The sequence below is a fragment of the Scardinius erythrophthalmus genome, assembly GCF_964197995.2.
Source record: "Scardinius erythrophthalmus genome assembly, chromosome: 19".
NCBI lineage: Eukaryota > Metazoa > Chordata > Actinopteri > Cypriniformes > Leuciscidae > Scardinius > Scardinius erythrophthalmus.
Window position 1 is genome coordinate 26,302,295 of NC_138239.1, and position 24,559 is coordinate 26,326,853.

The window sequence follows — 24,559 nt, forward strand, 5'->3', positions numbered from 1 at the left end:
TTAACTTTGCAAATACATTTCAACTTAATCTACTAGCCTGAACCGTAAGCTAACAGTCTACTAATATTCTAATAAGATTTAGTTGGCATGTAGTTGCAAAGTTACTTACTACTTAGAATTACTTATTCTCCTACTTATAGTTAGAAGAATGTCTATCAAAATAAAGTGTAACCAAAAAATGTATAAAAAATACTTTAATTGTCATGTCACAATGGTCCCTTAAATACCCGTAAAAATAGGCTTAATTTTTAAACGTTAACATGAGTTAGGAACTTTTTTAACAGTGGACACATATTTCAGGGGACTCTGCCTTCAAATAGTTCACTTATAGTCTGGATGGGGTGTTTGAACATCAAGAAACTTACAGACATCACCAAAATTTGTTTTTATAGAAACTGCACTCATAAAGAACAAGAAATGTTGAAAGAAATATTTTAATAATTAAAGAGAATGAAAAAAATTAGAATAACTTAACTTAAGAAACCATTTTGATCAAATTCCCTGATATTTGCAGGTTTTTCATGGCTGTGGGAACCTTACCATTCTGAAACTCAAAAAGTAGAGCATGGAACTAGCTATGCCAAGGTCATGGGTTCGATTCCTAGGGAATGCAAGAGCTGATCAAATGTTTACTTTGAATACAATGTAAGCTGCTTTGGATAGAAGTGTCTGGCCAAAATGCATGAATGCAAATGCAAATGTCTGTAATTTCATCAACAGCAACGCTGTTCAAGCTAAAAAGCCATTTATGTTAATTTGACTAATAGAAAGAAACCACATGCATACATAGCATCATTACCTTATCTAAAGTTTCACATACCTGCCTCTGGAGTGTGAAAGTCCACCCAGGGAGAGAAGGGGGAAGAGCCCAACTCATTATCACACCGGATTCTCACACTGTAATTTGAGTAACTGTGGAGCCCCCCAAACACATGCTGGAAGGGAGGAACCACAACATCCAGATCAGGAAGTTTCACCTTCTTTCCAGATCCCTTTGACACCTAAAAATGGATTACAGGCAGATATTCATCTTTGTTAAGTTTACAGATTTGAATCCTGAGAATTTAGAAAGAAACTTCATTTGCTTACTCTTTTTTTAAAGAGATTCCTAAAATTGTTTACATGCAGAATATTTTCTCAAGAGAAAATATAATATTATATATTTATATATAATATTATATTTTCTCAAGAGAAAATATAATATTATATATTTATATATAATATTATATTTTCTCAAGATTTTCTTCTGGCTGGTTGCATAAACTGCTTAGACTAGTCTTAAAAGTTAGTCATCTAATTATATTCTTCAAGACTGGTGCTAAGTTTTTAAAGTCAGTTATATAAAAAGGTAGATCGGTCTAATTTGAATCAGAAGAGCAAGACTGATTACCTCGACTAATTTCTAGTTGATCAAATTAGGTCTTAAGACACAGTCTTAACATAGTGGCTACGTTTATGCAACTGGCCCAGATGTAGTGAGGGTCTGGTTAAAAGTAGACCATACTTCCTGTTCCTAACATCTGCCATGTGTTACACAGGAAGTGAAAAGTCATACGGGTTTGGAATGACAAGAGGGTAAAATAAATGATTTCGGGGTGAACTATTCCTTTAACAACCAAGCACTAAGACTGTACGGCCATAGGAAGAACACGAGGAAATGAACAGAAAAAGGAATGCAATAATGTCAAACACTATGTAGTAGCATACCTGTATAGTGCAGGTGGAAAGCTGTGAGTGCCCTGTGAAACCTGGACTCCATGTAACGGTTATATTATGATCAGACACATGATGTACCTTGACATCCCGGGGGGAATCAGGACGGACTGCACATAACAATCATATTTAAAGAAACACATTATAACAACAACATTTATCTTCTTTCTACAAGCCTTTTGTGGTTGTATTTATATGGATGCCTGTTTATGATGAATTACTGTCAAAACAAAAGCCAACAACTATTTTTGAATTTTGAATGCAATTATGCTGAACTACAGCAATAAAAGTAGTGTGAGTGGGAAGTAAAAAACACTGTGGTATGTCTCACCTTTAATGTGCACTGTGCCCGTGCGTGACACGGAGATGCCTCGAGCGTTCTTGGCCTCACAGTAAAACTTTATACTGTCATTCACACCTGGTTGAGCGAATAAAAAACAAATCACTGTGGTCAGTGCTTCACCTGCAAATAAGTTTGCAAAAATGCATATTAAATATGCAAGAACATGCATGGGTCACATTTCACATTTACAATCTAAAGGGAAAAAAGGGAGAGTATATATTTGCATTAAAACAAATAACATTGTTTTTATGACGATTAAAATAAATATAGTTTAAAATACTAATATATAATATTTTATATATTTTAAATATACACAATATATTTTAAATATGATTATGTATGCTGTATATATATATATACATACAGTTAATCTTATATTTCATGCAGTTGATTGGTGACGTAAATTATGCAGGGCAACAACTCATTGCGTAATGTGTGTATAACCTATAGAATCAATCTGGTGAATCTATCGACAATAAATGAATCAATCGTGAGCAAATCAATTGGGTGAACCAATGATTCAATGGCCCATTCATAAAAAGAGCCATTTACTTAATTCCTGAAGAATCAACCATTTGAACGAATCGAATGAATGATTGACTCAATTACTTGTACACATTTAGACATTTACTGTCATGTACTGGCAGTTTTAGTTATTTTTTAGAGTAGAATTTCATAAAAAAAAACATGTTTCCATATTAATAAAAAACATCCATTAAAAGTATAGTTCACCCAAAATGAATATATAAATATATATTTATAATTTCATTATATTCATGAGTTGCAAAAAATAGTGAATCAAAACGTTTTTTATATATATAAATCAAAGAGAATAGACAAAAAAACATCCTCATGTCTCATCTCACCTCATGAACAAGGACATGACAGCTGTCACATTGTTTTATATGATGACAGAGCAAAAAAAGAGTTTTCAACTCTGAGTGAGTCACAAACTCATTTCTGTTGCTGATAATAGGAACACATGACACAGACTTAATGACTCAATGATTTCTAAGCATAGGCTGTTAAAATGGAAAGTTTACTTTACTGGGCTTTACCACACAGGCAGCATTGATTACTATAATGCATTCACTCACAGAATAAGAGATCCAGTTACAAAATGTAAAGGCAAGGCGGGAAACTGGCCTTGACATTATCCAGTAACAAGAGGCTTTTTCTCCACAAGAACATGATGAGAAATTTAAACAATGTATCAGACACCTCTAAAATATCAAAATGTATTTTCGTTAAAAAGATATTTTGTTGGTTCTATCAAAAAACTGTACAGGTTTGAGAAAAACAAATGACTTTGATAGTTCAAATGAGGCCAAAAATACCCACAAAGTCACCCTGTTGCTAAAAATGCAATTTTACACTATTTACATGTAAGCACAAACTTGCCCCACTGGAAACATCACACAGTTCCCCTATCTGCAAAGTCGCCCAATCCACTGAAAGCAACAGCGACTCAGTTCTACATTTTATCTGCCTAATATATCATCTCACAGAAGATTTGAAAGAGGATATAGGAATCTTAGATGTTTCACATGATGTTTCATAATGTGACTAATATATAACTGTTTGCTATTGTGAGCAAACAAAAATTCATGGAATATTTAATAAAGGAGAGTTATCTAATAGAGGAGCAGTATTGGGGAGTAACTAACTTAACTAAATTTACGGTAGCATAAGAGTAGCTCAGGTAGTAGTGTAGTGTGACAAAACATTATATACTTGTTTTTGTGTCACATCATATTCTGAATATATAATCAAACACAATGCCAATCTCAAATACCATTGGGAAGCTGGGAATGTGAAAGCAACTCGCACTTGGGTGCAAACTTGCTCAGGAAGTAAAGTAACCTGTGCATGCATTTTAGCTGATGATGACATCCCTAATACAACAAAGCACATGTAGGGGAATTAATTTTTCATGAGTTCAATCAGAGCGGCAAATGAATGGCTCGCAATCCACTGTCTCCTCAAAAGAGTCTGTTTGCAAGCTGTAGAAAGCCGCCTTCATGTGAAGCACATACAGCAAACCCAAGTGTTGTTCACTCTGCTGTGCATAATAGCATGAAATTAATACAAAACACAACATATTGAGAACAATCGCTCTCGGACCACACCAAACGTGCTGATCAAAATGTGTAAATAAAACTTACTTACAATACTTGCATTTTAATAACACTATGTTGTAAGTGTGTCCCATCGGTTAATCAAAAGTTCTACAAACAATTGTAGTCTTCACGCCCACTTGAACACTTGGGCCAAATATCACAAAGATGTCATGCAATTAGACAATTGGTCAAATGCAAAAACCACAAGTGTGGGTATTGGGACAGGCCCTTGGTTCCTCTCACCTTTAACAAAGAGAACTGAGGGGGAGGGCATGAAATCACCCTTCTGTTGGTCACCCAGCCACCACAACACCTCCACAGGTTCTGGAGGACCTGATGCAGCACACGTCAGGTTGAAGGGCTCCCCTGCAAATGTAGCTACATCCTCTGGTTCCTCCACAAAATGAGGCACACCTAAAATGTGAGGAGTAAGAGTCAAAAAGTGTAATATTTGCATTAAAGGACCAAGATATGATCTGAGTAATACACTACTTGAAGGATTCAGAAGAAGAAAATACCTTCTACTGTGATCCAAGCAGGCTCAGAGGAAATGATTGTGCCGTGATATTCAACTTCACACCAGTACTTCCCAGCATCTTGTTGCTGCACGGATTTAACACTGAAGACAAAGAAACACTCAGATTAGGCACTCTTCAAATGGTTAAATCAACCACAAATGAAAATTGTGTAATTTACACACTCTCATGTTGATGGAAACCAAGGGGGGTCGCATTACAAGTAACATGAGAAAAAGTAATGATTGCTTTTTTCAAGTAACTAGTAAAGTAACATGTAACTTTTAAATTTACAACAAAATATCGGAGTTACTTTTTCAAAAAAGTAATGTTTTCTCATCATTGCCTGACACCTGCTGTCCCCATGTTGAGAGAAATCGAGAGTAAATTCAGAGGCGCTGTGCGAGCTGTGAAAACACGATGATACATTAGAAAAAGTAATGTAGAAGTAACGTAACGCACTACTTTCCATAAAAAAGTAACTTTGAAATGAAGTAGTTTAGTTACTTTTTAGGGAATAACTCAATATTTAGGGATTTTTTTTAGGGAGTAACGCAATATTGTAAGGCATTACTTTTAAAAGTAACTTTCCCCAACACTGGTCAAATGTGCCTCAAACTTAAATGCAAATGTTCACATATTTTTTTTTTTTTTTTTTTTTTTTAACTAAACTGAGCTGAATAATGACACTATTATCTTTTTAGAGCTGTTTTACAGCTGAAATTGTTTTCCTTTCATAATTGAAAAACCTTATTACTCTTATATTCCAGTCTATTACCGTGATGCTGCTTTGAAACAATCTGTATTCATATAAAGTGTTATATAAACAAATGTAATTTGACTTGACATGACATAAGACTCAGAAAAGTAGCAAATCCCAAAACTTTGTGTAATAATGATCATGGAATAATGACACATCAGTCTCAAAGTTTTACAACTAGAAGAGAGCCATTCAGTCTAAGAGTGCTAAGATTTATGTAGACAAAGGTCAGTTGCGCAAACAGCGGCATGAATTGCATTCACATATAAGAAATGCATGACGTATACATTTGTTTACGACACCCACCTGGTGAAACTAGTCATTTATAGATTATGCAGGCAGTATGGCATGCATCGAGGAAACGTGATGTCTATATAATTCACTAAGCCAGTTTCTCTCTCCACCGTTTGTTATCCTCTTTAGCCTAATCTTACAGCAAGGCAGCACTTACAAAAGCAAATTTCCACCCAAACTGTGTTTAGTCTAAGAATGGCCTAAAACAGATCTAGGCAACTGGACTGTGTCACGACACGTGTAAGAGATTATCAGCCTTCACAGCGATCAGTAAAGCAAGCTCATGTTACTAATGTCTGCATTACATCTGCATTATAGGGGAGACATTTACCTGACTGCTCAACTGAAAGCTATAAATGATCTCCAAAGGTTGTATGTGTATGTGACACTGTTTGTGAGTTTTAGATTTATACATTTTGATTTATATGGCCTATCTGTATTTATTTATTGTGGTCTTCAAGTGAAATGAAGTTTTAGAAGCTGGCTGAGCTACAATACCGTTTAAAAGTTTGAGGTTTTCAGTTTTCCATTTAAGCATATTCTAAAATGTAATTTATTCCTGTGATCAAAGCTGTATTTTCAGCATCATTACTCCAGTCTTCAGTGTCACATGATCCTTCAGAAATCATTCTAATATGCTGATTTGCTCCTCAAGAAACATTTCTTATCATCAATAATTAACAATAATAATAACAGTTGTGAAAACAATTGAAGGTAGTCGATTGCCGAGTTCACGCGCATAGGTTTAGTTACCTATGATTACGCGCGTGAACTCGACAATCGATTACTTTGGACTTCAACCGAAAACAGGATGTAAACACAGGTATTTGCGCTGGCCTAAATAACATAATTTTTATACATATCTTTCACATCTACTGCAGTCAGATTCACTCAGAAGGAATCACTCACATTTTCTGTGCACTTGTAATGACACATCAAGGATGTTAAGAGGCTAAAAGCAGGTTTAGTACTTGCCCCATTGAAGTCAACAGGGTGCAAATTTTAAAAATAGAATAACTCGGTGTAGGCAACACCGATTTTTGTCATTGTTCTCTGTATTGACAGCACTCCAAATGTACAAAGAAATGAGCTCAATGTTAAAATTGACCGGAGTTCTCCTTTAACATTTTTGAGCTCCTTAATACTTTTTCGTTTTTCTTCGATGAATAGAACATTGAAAAGAAGCATTTTTTGTAACATTGTAAGTGTCTTTATTGTTACTTCTGATCAATTTAATGTGTTCCAGCTGAATAAAAGAAAACAAAATCTTATGGCCCCCAAACATTTGAATGGTAGTGTATCCTAAACTATCCTGGTTAAGTTCAGGAATCGAAAAACAAGAACCTGGCACTCTGTTTGGTCACAAAACACAGTGTTCACATCCAATTTCATATTGTGCTCAAGAATTTACTTACAAACTCTGTTTGTATAACTCTGAAGGTTAGAGACTGGCTACAGTAACAAACATTTTAGACTTGATAAAAAATTCCTTGATAAAATGTATTGACCTTGGTGTCTTTTACCATACAGACAGTAATGAATGTCATCATCTGATTTTGGAGTTGTGAAATCCAACAAAAAAAGCACAAACAACTGTTCTGGTGTTTTAGCTCTGCGCCCACACTGTGATAATAAAAAGATGATAGTGATAGAGACACTGAGTCACAACCTCAAGGCCACAGTCATGACAACTGGACAAGCTCCCTTTTAGACAAAAAGTGTAAAAGACAAAGATTTTTTATTTTTTATTTACCCAAACCAAAATAGTTTACCCACAAGTCTCTATGATATTCTGGTGTCTATATGGCTCCAGACCCTCCTTTAAAGATAGGGTAGGCAATTTTTTTTTTTAAACACTTTTTACTGATTGAAACTCTCTTCACATCCTGATTAGCAATCAATATAAGTAGTGGTCTAAATATTAAAACGCACATTTATCTTCCGTTGGAAGACACAAGACCAAAAAATGTTCATCCAATCATGACCGAATTTGGACCGAATGCAATGATAGGATGTCCGACCTGCCTGTCAACATATGTACTTCCATACCTCTGCTTGCTTACCCTGCTCGCGCAGACATCACATGTCATCAGCGTGTTTCATGCTAGACAGACAGTCATTGAGCACCACAAACAAACAGCAGCCGCCTTTTACAGTTCCTCCTGAACCAAAACAATGAGCTTATGCTCATTGTTCACGCCATCTCATAACCAAAATTACAGGATGGCAACCCGTGATGTTATACCTGGAGCTGTTCATGCCCTCAAACTCTATGTTTCTATGTCAACACTATCAACGGTGAAATGAATCTGCAGCAGTCCGCTGGTACAAGTAAGAGCACTTTAAGTTGTGCACGTTTATTATTATTGTAATATTATGTGCTTTGAGACTTGTCTAGTGACACTTTGCAGACTCTTCTCTGGCTGTGTGTGTTCATGTGTTTTGAAGGAGGCGTGGCTTTGGAGAAGCTATGAAGGGAGGGTGGGATCTCATGCTTTCAAAGCTAGCTTGCTATTGCTAGCCAGTCTGCAATTGCCTACCCTACCTTTAATGTACATCTATTGACCACTGGCAAAAACAATTCTGAACAACATCAAGGACTAGGGCACAGTTCCAGGTTCACACCGTCCTACCTGTGGAAGGTCTCCCAGTGATGTGCCTCCAGTGTGATGTACATCTGATCAGTGCTGTAGATCTTCTCTCCATCCTTCATCCAGATGATCTCAGGTTCACTCAAACCCTCAAAGGCACAGCCCAGACGAGCCATGTTACCCTGAGTCACCGTTTGGTTGGAAGGGTTTTTGGTAAACCGTACCCCTGGAGGACACACAATTTGACTAGGGTGACCATCTGGTTATTGCTCCGTTGCAGGACAGCAGATGTGATTTTGCGGGACATGTGTAACAGAGATAAACTTAGTACTATTATACTTATATACTATAAAAATAGATTTACATTAGTTGGAAAGCCTATATGCCATCATGTTGGATGATAACGTTTTAAATCGTCAATAAGCTTTGTTAATTGTGACCGGCTCTGTGACTGGCACACAATTCGTCCAGGTTCGAGTGATACAATGTAATTTACTCTACGGGACCTTTTCAGTCTACTAAATTGAATTGAAAGGCTATAGGTAAAAAATATCACATTTTAAAACTGTTTCTGTTTTAAAGTCAATAAAAGTGCATCTATCCATCATAATGAACTCCACACTAAGGCCTTCTAAAGCGAAGCGATCAGTTTGTGTAAGGAAAAAAATATCCATATTTAAAACTTTATAAAGTAAAATAACTAGCTTCCGGCCAAACAAAGATACGGATTCAACTTAAGTCTAAGCGCAACTTATGCGAGTAATGTGACATACTGCTGATATTACACTACGCCATGACACACTGCGCTACTTCCGACGTCACAAGTTGCGCACTAGGTGCAAGTAGACTGCGTATGGCTGTTTGGCCGAATTTGGCTAGAATTTGACTTTGTAACGTGTTAAATACACAGAAAAGTATTTTACGGAAAATTGCAGGGGACCTTTTAGCATGGGTGCCTATAACTATAAATTATAAGAAAGGTCTAAGGTTAAATTATTATAAAAATCGGTGATGGTAATTTTTTTTATTTTTTGTCAGGAAATCTTATGCATCCACTGAGAGAAAAAAAAACACGAAAAAAAAAAAACATATGGATGTAAATGTGCAACTGTAAATTGTGCATATGAATTTCATAAAAACTCAACTTCTATCTATCTTTTTATAACAACTAAACTTCTCACTATCTATCTATTGAGTAGGTGCACCCAAACTTTTCACATTATATTGTAACTGCTTAACAAACCCAATAATTTACATCACATGCTTTGTTTGTGGCTTTTTGCCTCTAAATGTCCTCTATCAAAAAAAAAAAAAAAAAAAAAAAAGGCCCAGAACAAGACATGAGCAATATGTAGTAAACTACGTCCCAAAAATTTGGAAATAAGTTTCATATTCCCTTCAACGGGCTTTAGAGCATTGTTCTAAGATGTCTATTGTACTGGGACAATTTCTGGCATCTCTGTCAAGCTCTGATTGTGGACAGCAGACGTCATGCATGCTGCAGATGTCTGAAAGATCAACTGTGACAGACAACAACACACAGCTGGCCAGAACATCTGCATCAAACATCACATTCATTCCCCAGGAAAGAGGTAAATGAGGAAACTACAGTATCCTGTTTATGATGTAACTCTACAATCAATAGCATAGGCTACCTGTCTAGGGATGGGTATCATTAAGGTTTTACTACTCTTACCGATACTGCTTATCGATCCGGTACGTTAACAGTATTCGTATCAGTTCTTTTTGCAATAATTTGGCGGGGTCAGAATTCGGCACAACACCGGGTTTCGGTACCCATCTCCATACCCCATACCTATCTATCTATCTATCTATCTAGGGTGAATTACCTTAATGTGGGACACTGCCTAATGTGGAACACCTAAGGTATAGTGTTTGTAGGTCCCCCATAAATACATGAATGGCAGTGAAACTATGGGTTAGACAAAGCTGTGGTGTCATGTGATCAAAATCACATGACTTATCAAATGTCCAATCATATTTGAGGGTGAAGCAATCATCAAACAGGAGGCACCTTGTGTGAAGACCATCCGAAGGTTAGTGACATAGAGTTTTAACAAATTTGATATTAAGGAGTTAAATACATTTTAAACAAAGCAATCCTGCTACTTTTTAGCCTAATATGCTTATGAAATGTTTGTCCATCAAAAAATAGTGTAACTTTGTGTGTAAAAATTATATATTTTATATTTTTATCAAATTTCCTAGTGTCCCACATTAGGAAATGTGGTTTCCAAATCCGGGACAGCATGATCAGCCTAATGTACTTAAATTAGTCAAAAATGTGTGGTGGGGCATGGTTTGTGGGACAAACATGGTTATTTACATGGTTTTAGTCTTGTAATGCAATATTAGAATACTGTTAATGCAGATTTTTAACAGTTAACAGCACGTTTATGAATTTAAGTTTGTTCAAGCTGTGTTTGTTAAGTAAACTGAACTAGATAATATTGTATTATCGGTCTGATGATGTTCAGTTATCCATGTTTCATCCATCCATAACCAAGATAATTACTAACTAAGATTTAAGAGAGAATCTAAAATAAATTAAGATTTTACAATTCTACATGTATCAATGTGATTTTTGGTCTTTTATCATAGATTTTTCAGTGTCCCACATTGGGGACACAACTGTCCCACATTAGGAAGCTGCAGATTGTCTCAGACCGACGACTTGCAATAAGAGCACTAATATGTCTATACTTTCTCTTATGAATGGATTATCTGAAGTTTCTCTTTTGATTTGATTAGGACACATCCTGGTTTTTTTTAAATGGTATTGGGTGTGGATTTAATGTTTTGGTTACACATCGCAATATGTCACAGAAGTCTGAAGTGCAAAAATGTCCCACATTAGGGCAATTCACCCCTATCTATCTATCTATCTATCTATCTATCTATCTATCTATCTATCCTGACACTGCTTCAATCAGCAGTAACAATAATAGAGGCACTAAATGGCTGCTAGTTTTAGCATTATTTTAATACCACTTCAAAAGTTTATTTGGTTAAATAATGATACAAATAAAAAGTGTGGCTCTTTAATTTAACTGGAAAAAAATAAGGGACTCTTTTTGAAACACAATTTCAAAATCCTTCTCAGCCCGCAATCCAGGAAACTATTTGATCGATAACAAAACCAGAGATGCTGAATTGGTTTAAAAACGTTCGGGCTTCGTTAGTTTTGAATCTGTAATCACAAATGCTGTCAATCCTCGGAATTTCACAAAATTAGGTATTATTATTATTATGCGAAAGGTTATAAAAGAGGATTATTAGAACGTTCTGCTAATAAACGTCCCACATTTACATCGACGTTTATCTTGAAACATTGTGTCCACGTCAACACATAAGCACTGATTAGTTTAATGAAACACTGCGTTCACAAACTCTGCGATTAGTTCAACAAACTTACCGTGAATTCCCTCATTGAAGTGCAGTAACAAGAGCAGGATCCAAAGAGAAAGCCCCATTATAACATCTTCCGTTAAAGAGCTGAGTTTTCTCCTTCACCTTGTGAAAGTTTGAACAGCGCTGATTAATGAATTAACTAGGTGTTCGTAAATCCCATTATTCATAGACTTCACAGAAGCTTCAACTTCAAAATCGCCCTCTTGCATTTAATACATCATGTTCCGGTAGTTAACCCGGTATAAATGGCATTCTTCTCATTGTTTTGATAAATCCTCACAGAGCTCGTGAGAACGCGGTGGTCATCGTTCAAGTCAAGTAGCTCGACTTAGAAAAACAGCAGGAAACATCTGAGGAGTCGCAGAGAGTCGGGAATACGCGCCCCCTGTAGGTCACGTGCCGACACTGCACTTCACTCCGGCACACAACCTCAACTTGTAATTTTCACGTGTATTATATTATGAAGACGGCATGCTTTTTGCCAAGTTAAATAATTGTTTTTATACAGGCTATTTTTTTATTTAAACATTATTTTATGTGTTGTATTAAAGGCTAGCTAGATAGATAGATAGATAGATAGATAGATAGATAGATAGATAGATAGATAGATAGATAGATAGATAGATAGATAGATAGATAGATAGATAGATAGATAGATAGATAGATAGATAGATAGATAGATAGATAGATAGATAGATAGATAGATAGATAGATAGATAGATAGATAGATAGATAGATAGATAGATAGATAGATAGATAGATAGATAGATAGATAGATAGATAGATAGATACATAGATAGATACATAGATAGATAGATAGTACCGGCCAAAAGTTTGGAAACAATTACTATTACAATTATTATTCTTTAATATTTTTTAAAAAAGTCTTAAGCTCATCAAGCCTGCATTTATTTGATCAAAAATACTGAAAAAAATAGTAATATTGAGAAATATAATTTCTATTTTAATATTTTATACTTTAAAATATAATTTATTTCTGAGATGCACAATTAATTTGATGTGATGCATGATGAATATTCATCAGCCATCACTCCAGTCTTCAGTGTCACATGATCATTCAGAACAATATAAATCTTTACTAACGTTTATAACGTTAGTGTATACTGTAAAAAAAAAACTTTTTTAAATAAATGCTGTTCTTTTTTAAAATGTTATTTATCAAAGAATCCTAAAAAAGTATCACAGGTTATAAAAAATATTAAGCAGCAGAACTGTTTACAACATTGATATTAAATCAGCATATTGGAATGATTTCTGAAGGATCATGTGACACTGAAGACTGGAGTAATGGCTGATGAAAATTCAGTCTTGCATTACAGAAATAAATTATATTTTAAAGTAGGCTACATTAAAATAGAAAGCCATTATTTTCAATTGTAATAATATTTCACAATATTACTGTTGTTTTCTGTCTTTTTGATGAGCATAAAATACAATGTTTCCAAACTTCATTTATCATCATGTCAAATGTTATCATATGGTATCATATCGGTATCATGATGTTAAGCACGGGTGAGCTAGTGGCCTCTAGTGGTCAAACGCAGCACTGTCTGTCCCGCTGGGCCGGAATGAAGCTTGACTGCGCACACTGTAGTAGGAAGTTCCCCTCCAAAACTTTTAGGAAACAATCCTGTTCGACCAGCAGCCGACCCCATAGCGCTTATATCATGGTAAGTCCGAAACCGGTCCACCTTTCAATGACAACTCCTATCGATGTCTCATTGCATTATTATTCATGCTTTCACTGAATGAATAATGAATTTGAATTGGATAAAACCAATGTTTGTATTTTGACGCCAGTCTAGGAGGGATTTAGGCAGCAAGGTGAAAGCACTACGTGGAAACGTTTTCTTTGACTAGTTACGGCTTGTCTTGAAATGGTAATAGTGAAACTTCAGACCTGTTTGAAAGAGACCAGCTTTAGTCATGTGTTAGGCTACTTTGATACAAGTATACTTGTGCGTCGCATTTTGGATCGGTTTGGATGGATTCAAGGGCCGTGTCTCAACACGTAGTGTGCTGCCTATCTAGACAGCCGTTTTCGGCACTTGTGCTTGGTAATAATTATATTGTACTTTTATGTATGGGTCAATGACATGGAACTGGGTTTAAGTTATTTTAAAAAAAGCCTAATGCATTGTATAATTTTTATTTTTTTTGTAACAGAAAAATGCAATTAATAAAAAAAAGTTTTTAATTAGTCCATTTAATTATTTTATTGTTTATATAAACAGTGAACATATTTAATTCAAAAATATTATTTGAAAAAAACTTTAGTCCGCTAAATCAATATCAATGTGACCATTTATTGACACCTTTATGACTGTGCCAATGTTATTATTATAACCCATTTTGACCTTTTTATGAAAATGGCACATTGAGAAATGGTTTAAATGTTTAAAAAGTAATATCTGACATCCTCGCTTATCATTGATCCATATAAATCCAATGTAACTAAATGATTATCATTATGAATTAATATACCATGGTATTTAGATGTTGCACAAATGTCCTAGAACACAATGATATTAACATGTTAAATGAAACAAACACCTGGTTTTAGACCACAATCATTTATTAATATGGTGTATGGCCTCCTTTTGTGGCCAAACAGCATCAGTTTGTCTTGGGAATGACTGTTAGAAGTCCTTCACAGTGGCCGGATGGATTTTGAGCCATTCCTCTTCCAGAACAGCGGTCAGGTCACTGTGAATCTTTGACTCGCTCCTCCAAAACACCTCAAAGTGGCTCAAAAGTATTTAGATCTGGTGATTGTGCAGGTCATGGGAGATGTTCAACTTCACTTTCATGCTCATCAAACCATTCTGTCACAAGTCTTGCTGTGTGCATTGGTGCATTATCATGCTGATGCACGGCACCCCCTTCAGGGTACAATATTTGAACCATTAGGTGCACATGGTCCTCCAGAATGGTTCGGTACTAAGCACAGTAGGGAATGTTATGATATTGCAGCCCAAACCATCACTGATCCACTCCTGTGCTTCACTCTGGGCAGCAACAGTCCGGGTGTTAAACCTCATTAGGGCTTCTTCACACCGTAACTCCCACGGATGTGGGAAAGACAGTGAAGGTGGACTCATCAGTGAACAATACGTTTCACCATTGAAACCAACATTTGGCATTAGCACAAGTGAGCAAAGGTTTGGTTATAGCAGCCCAACCATGAATGTTGACTTTGAAGAGCTCCAGACAAACAGGAGAGTCAAGGTTCATTTAATTCTACAGTGAGTTGGGCAGCTGTGGTTTTATGTTTTCTGGATACAGTCTGGGTTAGTACCAGGCCATCCCTTTTAGACAGCTTCCCCTTGCGTCCACAGTTACTCCTGTTGGATGTGGCTTTGAGACACAGCCATTGTCTTCTCACATGGATCATGTTGCTTGTGTATGCATGAGATGTGCAAACTGAGATGAAGTATACGGTGTCCAGTTAGAAAACGCCGGCATTCTACACACACTAACACATACATGAATATCAGAAGCATGGCACGGGATGTTCAGTGTGCACTTCAGAGGGCAAAACACAAAATATCATCTTTGGAGAATGAGTTGTCTATAAAGTGAGTATGATGACATTTTAGTCATTAACCAGTTACATTGATGTGCATAGTGAGACATAATGCAAATATCTGTGATGTGGCAGAAACGTATTGCTCCTGGGGTCTAGATTTTAATTTAGTACATATATTTATTGTGCATTTGTGCAAGGTGTCTGTAGTGTATGGAACGAAGTTAGTTAACAGAAATTGGATGCCACACTTTGTTAATGTCAGCTGATAGCCACAGTCTTGTCTCCTATACATCAGAGACATTTTTAACATTTAGGTTTGTCTCGTAGACGGTTGAAAGACAGTGTTTTATTTCTTTGTGTGTATGTTTTCGTCAGATGATTCTGTGATGCTTAAGTAGTTGTAAGACTTCCAAAAACAGTGGTACAGAAAAGTACTTCAGACAATTTGAACTGTGACTATTTTATTAGATATAAAATATCAAAAAAGTGGAGTCTGCAAACAAATGATGCTAGAGCTTTCTTCCCTTCACATTCACACAGGCCTCCTAGCAGACTGATCCACGGGTGTAGTTTATTACATTAACTGTGTGCTTGTGCTATATTTCTTTAAGGCAAGACACCACAGGTGAACTGGGTAAAATTTGTAACTAATATACAGTATATCACCATACTTACCCCAATTGATTAATCACAGTACATTAAGACAGTTGCTTTGTATTACAAGTGTTCGGAAATGTTGTGTTTAAATATGCAAATGTGGCATTATTTAGTTAATATGCAAATATTGTTTATAAATGTACATAAATGCCCATTACAGAAATCTGAACATTGTATAAAGTCAGGTTCAAAGTTTCAGTTTCTTGACATAGGCCTACACTACATGGACAAAAGTATTAGGACACACCTCTTAATTATTGAATTCAAGTGTTTCAATCTGCACCTTCCCCTGCAGTCTGAATTTACAAACATTTGTGGAAAAAAATGGGTTGTTCTGAAGAGCTCAGTGTATTCAAGCATGGTACTGTGATAGGATGCCACCTTTGCAATTAGTCAGTTCGTGAAATCTCATCTCTGCTAGATATTGCACTGTCAACTTTAAGTGGTATTATTGGAAAGAGGAAACGTTTAGGAACAGCAGCAGCCATGAAGCGGAAGACTACATATAGTCATAGCGGGGTTACCGAGTGCTGAGGCGCACGGTGCGTAAAAGTTGTCAACGCTCTGCTGATTCCATAGCTGAAGAGTTTCAACCTTTCTCTTGCATTAATCAGCACAATAATGTGCGACGGGAGCTTCATGGAATAGGTTTTCATGGCCGAGCAGCTGCATGGAAGCCTCACATCACCAAGTACAATGGCAAGCGGATGGATTGGTGTAAAGCATTATTGTCGGAGTCCATTTTGCAAACCTAATGTCATTTTTCCTGAGACCTGAAGCCTTTGTAAAAGTATTCACTATTCCCTACATTAGTCCACTAATATACTTCACTTGAGGGAATGAATGAAAACATGTGAGCAAATTCAGACTCTGAGTGCAGCAGAAGGGCTTCCACTTTTGCATAGTTTGTGCTTACTGTTTAATAATTATTTGAAACTTAGCTAACTGGCAGCTCCAGTAGCAAGATTAAAAGATTTATCTTGAACTCTGTCAAACCCTAATTAAACAAATTAATAATCAATTAATCAAATAAAAAAGTAATTTATACCTGTATGATATTACGCATTGGACCGGCGGATTGAAAATATGTATGTATGGATGGATGGATGATTCAGCTGCGCGTGCCATCTTCTCGTCAGGCACAGGAATTCACAGTGGATTATCTTACGATCTTCTCCTTCCCCCCAGTCTAGGGTTGGTATAGAGAGTAACATGTCAAAATTAAACTAAAAGAAGAAATGTAAACGGAAAACGGAAAGGATTCCCTTTAGCCCTCTGCCCTAAGAAATGTAAAGCAACTACTTGTTGCAGCAAACAAACTTAGTTTATTCTTAATTATACAAAGAAAATGGAGGCAGTATCTTCAGGAGAGGGCCTGGCCAAAACAGCAAACAAAAGAGTTACTAACTACTAGGGGTGTAACGATACCCTCATGTCACGATTCGATACATATCACAATACTGAACTCACGATACGATATTATTGTGATTCTCCAAGACATATGATAAAAGGCAAACAAAAAACATTTGTGTGTTACATTGTGGGTGTAAATGAATAGGCTTGGACTTGATGCTGGAAACCCAATGCACAGGACAATGGTGACACCAGAATAAACATATTCATGATTTGAAATTTTTTGGCATTATCAGGGCCCACAAATATTCCCACATTGCATTATTATACATTATATTCAACATTACATAGTAGTTTAATGTAGTACTGACACTAAAACTCTGTAAACTTGAAATTTTTCTCACACAGTAATTTTATTATGGGTGAACTATCCACGATACATATTGTTGCATTTTTGTATTGCGATATATTGTGACACTATATATTGTTACACCCCTACTACTACTAAGAGGGGAACTAAATTACTTACAAAAGATAAGAAATCAACAACCAAGGCTTCCCTCTACTCCATAACTAAACAAAAAAACAGGGATAAACATTTAGTATTTCAAAAGAAAATGGCACCATCTCCCCACAGCTTTAAAAAAAATGCAGATATGAGAGATAGATACAATACCTTTTAATATGGTAACAATAGTCAAAAGAAGTATTGCTATTGAAAATACTACCATGCTGTTTAATTACCAGAGCACACGTAACCACAAAGTGTGCACACCAATTGTAATTCAATTGGACAACACACAAGTTTTCATACTCAACTGCAACACACAAGGTGTGTCAGGTGTAGGGTAGAAGTGACCCTCCCTGAAGCAGTGCTCTTTCTACCTTCTTAGGGCCTTTTTACACCTGGTCACCTCATGCGTTTTCTCTGATCAAAATCCGATCACTTAAACCACTTGAGATGCATTCCAGACAAAACTGGACAAGTGTAAATGCATCTGGTTGTAGAAACCACATATGTAAATTTTACTTCTTCCAAAATGCTAAAAAATAAATGTGTGAGAGCATGTGATAGGTTATGTGACATGTTATACGTATGTCATATGACAGCCCTACTGCAACACTCATTGTCATGCATGAGTAGCTGAGTATCTTTTCTACAGCAAGCCAATGTGCAAACTACCGCAAAGGACGTAGGACGTAACACCCCTACCACCAAGAATACAAACTTGGGTTTGTTTGTAGTAAAATACTTTCACTCTTACCATTTACATTAGGAAAGAAAGGTACAAGGGACAAATAGAGAACACCATCTCTTTATACTTTAGAGAGCATCCACCATAACATTTTCTGTCGAATGTCCAGATTATATTCCTGGACAGCAAGCGACCACCTTAAAGGCCCCCTGAAATCAAACATTTTAGTTTTTGCTTTTAGTATGAATATGTTAGACTTAAGGTTGTGAATAAGCTTGTGTGTTCCAAAATAACATCAGGGTTCTGTCACTTCTGTCTAGTCTATTTCTTGGTTTTGTGACAGAGTCCTGACACTCCTGTTTTGTCTTGTCTGTGTGCCTTGTTTCATGTGCCTTCTTGTCATTTTTGTCCTGTACTGTGTAGCACGCAGCTTGTGTTTTACACTGGCTGTGTGCTTTCATGTTTTCATGTTTTGTGTGAACATGTGGCTTATGAGTGTTCTCATTAGCTGCATGTTCATGTCTTGTTTTGTGTGAGCACATGGCTTGTGATTTGTTTTACTGGCCATGTACTTGTGTTTTTGTCGTGTTTGGTGTGAGCACATGGCTTTCCATGTGTTTCCTTGCACCATGTGCTCTCCTGTCGATTGTCTAGCCCCGTCAAGTCAAGTCAAGTCAAGTCAAGTCAAGTCAAGTCAAGTCAAGTCAAGTCAAGTCAAGTCAAGTCAAGTCAAGTCAAGTCAAGTCAAGTCAAGTCAAGTCAAGTCAAGTCAATAAAAAGCCCTTGTTTCCTGCACTTGAGTCCTTGCTACTTCCACCTACCCAAAACCTGATAGAACAAACCAGCCAAAAGAGGACTCAGCAGAAAATTCCTTTTCCCATCTCCCTGCCCCTCCGCTCAGCAGATGGATCAACGTAGCAAACTCCTTTCTCTTTGACATGGGGGAGCCAATGTAAAGAAGTTTGCTCACCAGTTCATTTTTGTAGCGGAGGGGCTCAAAATCAAGGACCTTTTCAACAAAAGCCTTAATGAGCCTGTCCGTGCCTGGGGGATGGGAATGCTGGGGATACTGTCATTCTGGCTGTTTGTGGGGTATGTATATAACTGTGTAGAGGAGGGTGGCCTACAGAGTCGGCCGAAGAGGCTACAGTGGCCCCAGAGGCGGTAAGCTCCTTCCCACAGCCTCGCCCTCGCAAGCGGAGGAAGAGTTCTTCCTCTGTTTCACCTGGTCCGGTGGTCCCATAGCCCCCATGTCCTGTGGTCCCAGAGCTCCCGGATCCGTTGGTCCCCGAGGTGATAGAGCTGCATGCTCTCCCCGTCATTCCCACCATGGCCAAGAGGGCTGTCTTTGCCTTCTATGCATTGGCCATCCTGCATGCCTGGAGGAAACACATGGGTTCTACTGACCACGGACCAGTCTGTCACCCTGAGCAGCCAGCTACCATCCCAGAGGTCGTCCCTGAGCAGCCAGCTACCGTCCCCGAGCAGCCCATTGCTGTCATTGAGCCGCCCGCTCTCACAGAAGCAGCCCGCTGTCGACCCAGAGCCGTCCGCTCTCCCTGTCGTGCCCCCAGTGGTGGCCAAAAAGGCTGCAGCCTCCCCAGTGGTGGTCGAAGAGGCTGCAGCATTGCCTCGCTCTTGGAAACGGAGAAGGAGGAGGGCTTCCTGCGTCCCACAAGGCCCGGAGGCCATCCCAAAGCCTGCTGTCGGCCCAAAGGCTGTCCCCAGGCTCCTTGTCCTGCTGGCACTGCCCAAGCTCCTTGCCCTGCCGGCGCCGCCCAAGCTCCTTGTCCTGCTCGCTCCGCCAATGCTGCCTTTAATGCCTGCTCCACCCAAAACTCCCTGCACCACCCTGGCCCTCAGCCATCACTCCAGAACTGTCGGAGCATGTCTGGTCTGTCCCTCTGGCACAAATCCTAATCCCTATCGCCCTGACCCTCTGCCAGGAATCCAGACACGCCGAAGTCTCCCTGGTCTGTCCCTCCGGCACCGCCCTGGCTCTCTGCCAGGATTCCAGATCAGCCGGAGCCCGTCTGGTCATCCCTCCAGCACCACCCTGGCCTTCTGCCAGGGCTCTAGCCCTGCCTGAGCCTCCCTGGCTAAACCCTCCCGTCCCTCCCTGGTCACTTCCTAGCCCGTCATGCCAGCACTGACTTGGCTCCCCTCGCCAGGTGGCGTCCCTTTAGAGGAGGGGTAGTGTCAGGGTTCTGTCACTTCTCTCTAGTCTATTTCTTGGTTTTGTGACAGAGCCCTGACACTCCTGTTTTGTCTTGTCTGTGTGCCTTGTTTCATGTGCCTTCATGTCATTTTTTTCTCTTGTACTGTGTAGCACGCAGCTTATGTTTTACACTGGCTGTGTGCTTTCATGTTGTCATGTTTTGTGTGAACACGTGGCTTATGAGTGTTCTCATTAGCTGTGTGTTCATGTCTAGTTTTGTTTGAGCACATGGCTTGTGATTTATTTTACTGGTCATGTGCTTGTGTTTTTGTCATGTTTGGTGTGTGAGCACATGGCTTGTCATGTGTTTCCTTGTGCCATGTGCTCTCCTGTCGATTGTCTAGCCCCTCCCATCTTGTTACCTGATTATTCATTAATTTGCCCTACCTGTCCTTCCTCGTTACCTGCTTTGTTTGCTCTCCCTATTTATTCTTCCTGTGTTTGCAGTTCTGTGCTGGTTCTTCGTTGTAACTTTACCCTGTTATGTCCCTCCTGTGTCTTGACTTGACTTGACTAGTTTTTGTTTGTATTTTGTTTTATTTTTATTATTAATAAAAGCCCTTGTTTCCTGCATTTGAGTCCTCTCTACTTCCACCTGACACTTACAGTCTCTCACTTCCGCTAAAATGGATCATGGATTTTTATGACATCACCACGGACTTCAGCTTCTCATCACATCTTCTGTCCAATCAAATGCTCTTATGAATCTAAAGCATCCCGCCCCCTATGCTATAAATAACACCTGACCAAAGCACCCGTTGACACGTTATGGAGCAATATGGGTTGGAGATGTGAGTTCGGTTGCTCAAACCGCTTGAGTTTTATTCCGTTTTCCAACTGTATGTTGCTTAAGAATGAAATGGCTAGAATTTATTCACACCTCTACTATTGAATCCAACGTGCTTTTAAGTATGTCTTGCTGTCTGTGAGGTAAACTAAACACTATTGGTTATTTGAAAAAGGGGGAGGAGCCATTCAATATGTTCCGGCTTAGCTTCCTGTTTCAGTGGAAATTGTCAACGAATGTACTCGTCCCCGAGTACACATCAAAATGTTGAAGAGCAAACAACAGAGCCAGAGCTTCCTTTTCAATGACACTATAGCTCTGCTGGGTCTTGAAGAACTTTTTAGAAAAGTAGGAAACAGGATGTTCAGTATGGTACTCATCCTCCTGAAATCATACCACACCAGCTCCCTTACCACTTGCATCCACTTGTAGTCTAAAAGGCATTTTAAAGTTTGAAGCAGAGAGAGGTCTTTGGCAGCATGAAATACAAGTTGACAGTCATTGGTCCATTAAAAACCTTCTATTTGTATGATCTGTAAGAGGAGAAATAGGGCAGATGAATTGGGACAGTAATCTTGATAATATCCACTCATACCAAGGAAACTTCTCAATTCTCGTTTGTTACATGATGGTACAAGGAATTCAAGTATGGTGGAAATTTTTGCCTCAACAGGTTTAACCACAACCTGACCTACCTGCTTACCTGAGTACATAACAATTCCTTCTGCAAACTCACATTTGGCAAGATTTTGTGTCAAGGAAGTAGCAGTTAGGCGTTACTATAGGGGCACAGGAGGAACCTTTTCACAGTTCCTAGAACTAATGGTGGAAGTACCCAGCTTTTTTGGCATGTTCTTCGCACAGCAGAATCTGGGCACAATTGGGGGAACTAAATTAGCTCCTACTTCAGAGTAAGTTCTAACCCAACACAATAGGAACTACCAGTGATGTAATGTAGTGTATGCTTATTGTCCGGACACACGCAAAAAAAGGCACTCACCATTTAAAAAAAAGTAGTGTACACACACAGATTATAGCCTATATAAGTATATATTTACTCCAAAAAATAACTCTAAAAACATTGAAAACTGAGAGATTGTACCTCTCAACCTTTACGCCAAGAAGAAAATCCAATGCGACTTTGAGGGGACCAAGCCAAACATGATTATGTATTTCTGCTCCGCTAGTGACATTGGGGATCAACCCCATGGCAAACGGTAATACTTTTTCATATACTGTTTATTTTCTTTGTGTAACAGTTCTATCTAATAATGCAGTATATTTGATAGGACTGTTAAACAGACCGTAAACTAATGAAGTCTGAGAATGGGAGCGATGTGTGCTCAGGCTCTGCCGTTATCAGTGGCGTCAAAAAAAATGTCCACGGCGCCGTCAAAATAAAAGTCACAACAACACGTCACTTTAGAGTTTCTACTGACGTTGCGAACGCAACCAGGAAAATGGCCCTAGGGTAACATTTAGTTCTCGGAGAACCACCCTGGTCACTAGTTCTTATAACTAAGTTCCTATAACTACCCGGTGTGAAATTGTTGACCTTCTAATAATCATTGCAAATGATCGAGGTTTTTGGACAAGCAAGCAGTGGAGCTCCAAGGACATTAGCTGGGCACAGCCAGTCCATTGTGCAGCATATACTCAAACTCTGTCTACATTATCACATGCTTCTGTAGATTCATTCTGTAAAAAAAAGTGACATATATGGCCAAGTGTGGTAACCCATATATGCAGTGTACATTTGGTGGCTTAACCAAGCATTTCTAGAGACTTCTTAAAAACCTTAGAAGTAAAGTTTGACGCACATTCACTCATCTGAATTTCTTTTGGCAATCCAAAAGTAGTACAGAATTTGAGCAGTTCTTTTACCACAACCTTAGCTTTAAAATGTGCATAATGGAACAGCCTCGTGGAAACCAATCTCAGTGCACATGTTGGTCAAAATATATTGTTGTCCCTATTTAGCCTTGGGCAACTATCCAACACAGTCAACAGTTAAGTGCTCAAACTTGTCATTTACAACTGAAATTAGGGCAGAGTGGTGCAGGCAGGTTTTTCCGATTGGGTTTACTCGCCAATTGACATGTATGACACGATTTACAAAATCCTGACCCCACTGACTGAAAAAGTACTTTGTAATGTGGTGGTATTTTTTTTTTTTTTTTTTTTTTTATACTTACATTTCCAGATAATGCATTTTCATGGGCAAGTTTTGCCAGCAGGTAAGACTATCTGCTGCACTTCCTGCAATCCTAACTCTTCTTGTTGGGGTTAGGATGGGGGGACTCTCACAGTGCATTATGGTTATTCTCTAGCCGTTGAGCGTACATCGTTTGAACACTCGTTATTGCAGTGCATTGTGGCATTGAATGAGTGCACTCGATAACATCCACTATGGTTTCGGACTTTTCGAACTTTCCGAAATCTGTACTATGTCTCATGCAATCGCTCAAACATTGTTTCAAATGCAGAAAAAGGTAAACAAAATAGCTTGCAAACAATGTCATGTAATGTTACATTTACTTCAAAAAAGTTATTCAATGTTCATAAACTTGATAGTTGGCTAGAAAAATGACCTATAGAGAGGAGCATTTTGCTAAATATGTACTATTTTGTATATTCATTGTATTTTTACTTTTACTTTACTCTACACCTGTTCTTTAATATTTAATGTGTTTGAATAAATCCATTATGTTATTATGACAGCTACCATTTAAATGTTTATATTAAAAAAAAATAGTTAAAAGGTTATAACTATAAAATTATTATTATTATTATAAAAATTTCCTAATGTGCAGTTTAAAGTAACCTATAAAAATACACTAATTTTAACCTTTAATATTATAGTACCTGGGGATGCATACTCCAATTAATCGAAATCAGAATCTGATCAAATCGCAAGATTGTGAATTGAAATTGAATCAAATCGTGAAATTTGTGTCAATTTCCAGCCCTAACTTTTACATATTTAATACCCCTTGCCTACATTATACACAAGACCTATAAATAAAAGGA

General features: G+C 37.9%; 2 protein-coding genes across 5 annotated transcripts in view; one reads left to right on the plus strand and one right to left on the minus strand.

Moving 5' to 3' along the window:
- Positions 1 to 12,106, minus strand: part of tyro3 (TYRO3 protein tyrosine kinase) — a 28,839-nt gene extending 16,733 nt beyond the window's left edge. The window contains exons 1-7 of the mRNA XM_081347724.1: positions 11,773 to 12,106; positions 8,379 to 8,562; positions 4,695 to 4,795; positions 4,420 to 4,590; positions 2,045 to 2,131; positions 1,708 to 1,823; positions 821 to 1,001 (exon numbers count right to left, since the gene is read on the minus strand). Coding sequence (XP_081203850.1) covers positions 821 to 1,001; positions 1,708 to 1,823; positions 2,045 to 2,131; positions 4,420 to 4,590; positions 4,695 to 4,795; positions 8,379 to 8,562; positions 11,773 to 11,830 — 898 coding nt within the window. The 5' untranslated portion in view covers positions 11,831 to 12,106. The remainder of the gene's footprint in view (positions 1 to 820; positions 1,002 to 1,707; positions 1,824 to 2,044; positions 2,132 to 4,419; positions 4,591 to 4,694; positions 4,796 to 8,378; positions 8,563 to 11,772) is intronic.
- Positions 10,353 to 24,559, plus strand: part of mipol1 (mirror-image polydactyly 1) — a 94,438-nt gene continuing 80,231 nt past the window's right edge. For 2 of the 4 annotated variants that reach the window (XM_081347727.1, XM_081347729.1), the window contains exon 1: positions 10,353 to 10,393. The gene's annotated coding sequence lies outside the window, so the exon portion shown is untranslated. Of the gene's footprint in view, positions 10,394 to 13,287; positions 13,460 to 24,559 lie in introns of those variants that run through there. The other 2 variants (XM_081347726.1, XM_081347728.1) reach the window with 1 other exon arrangement.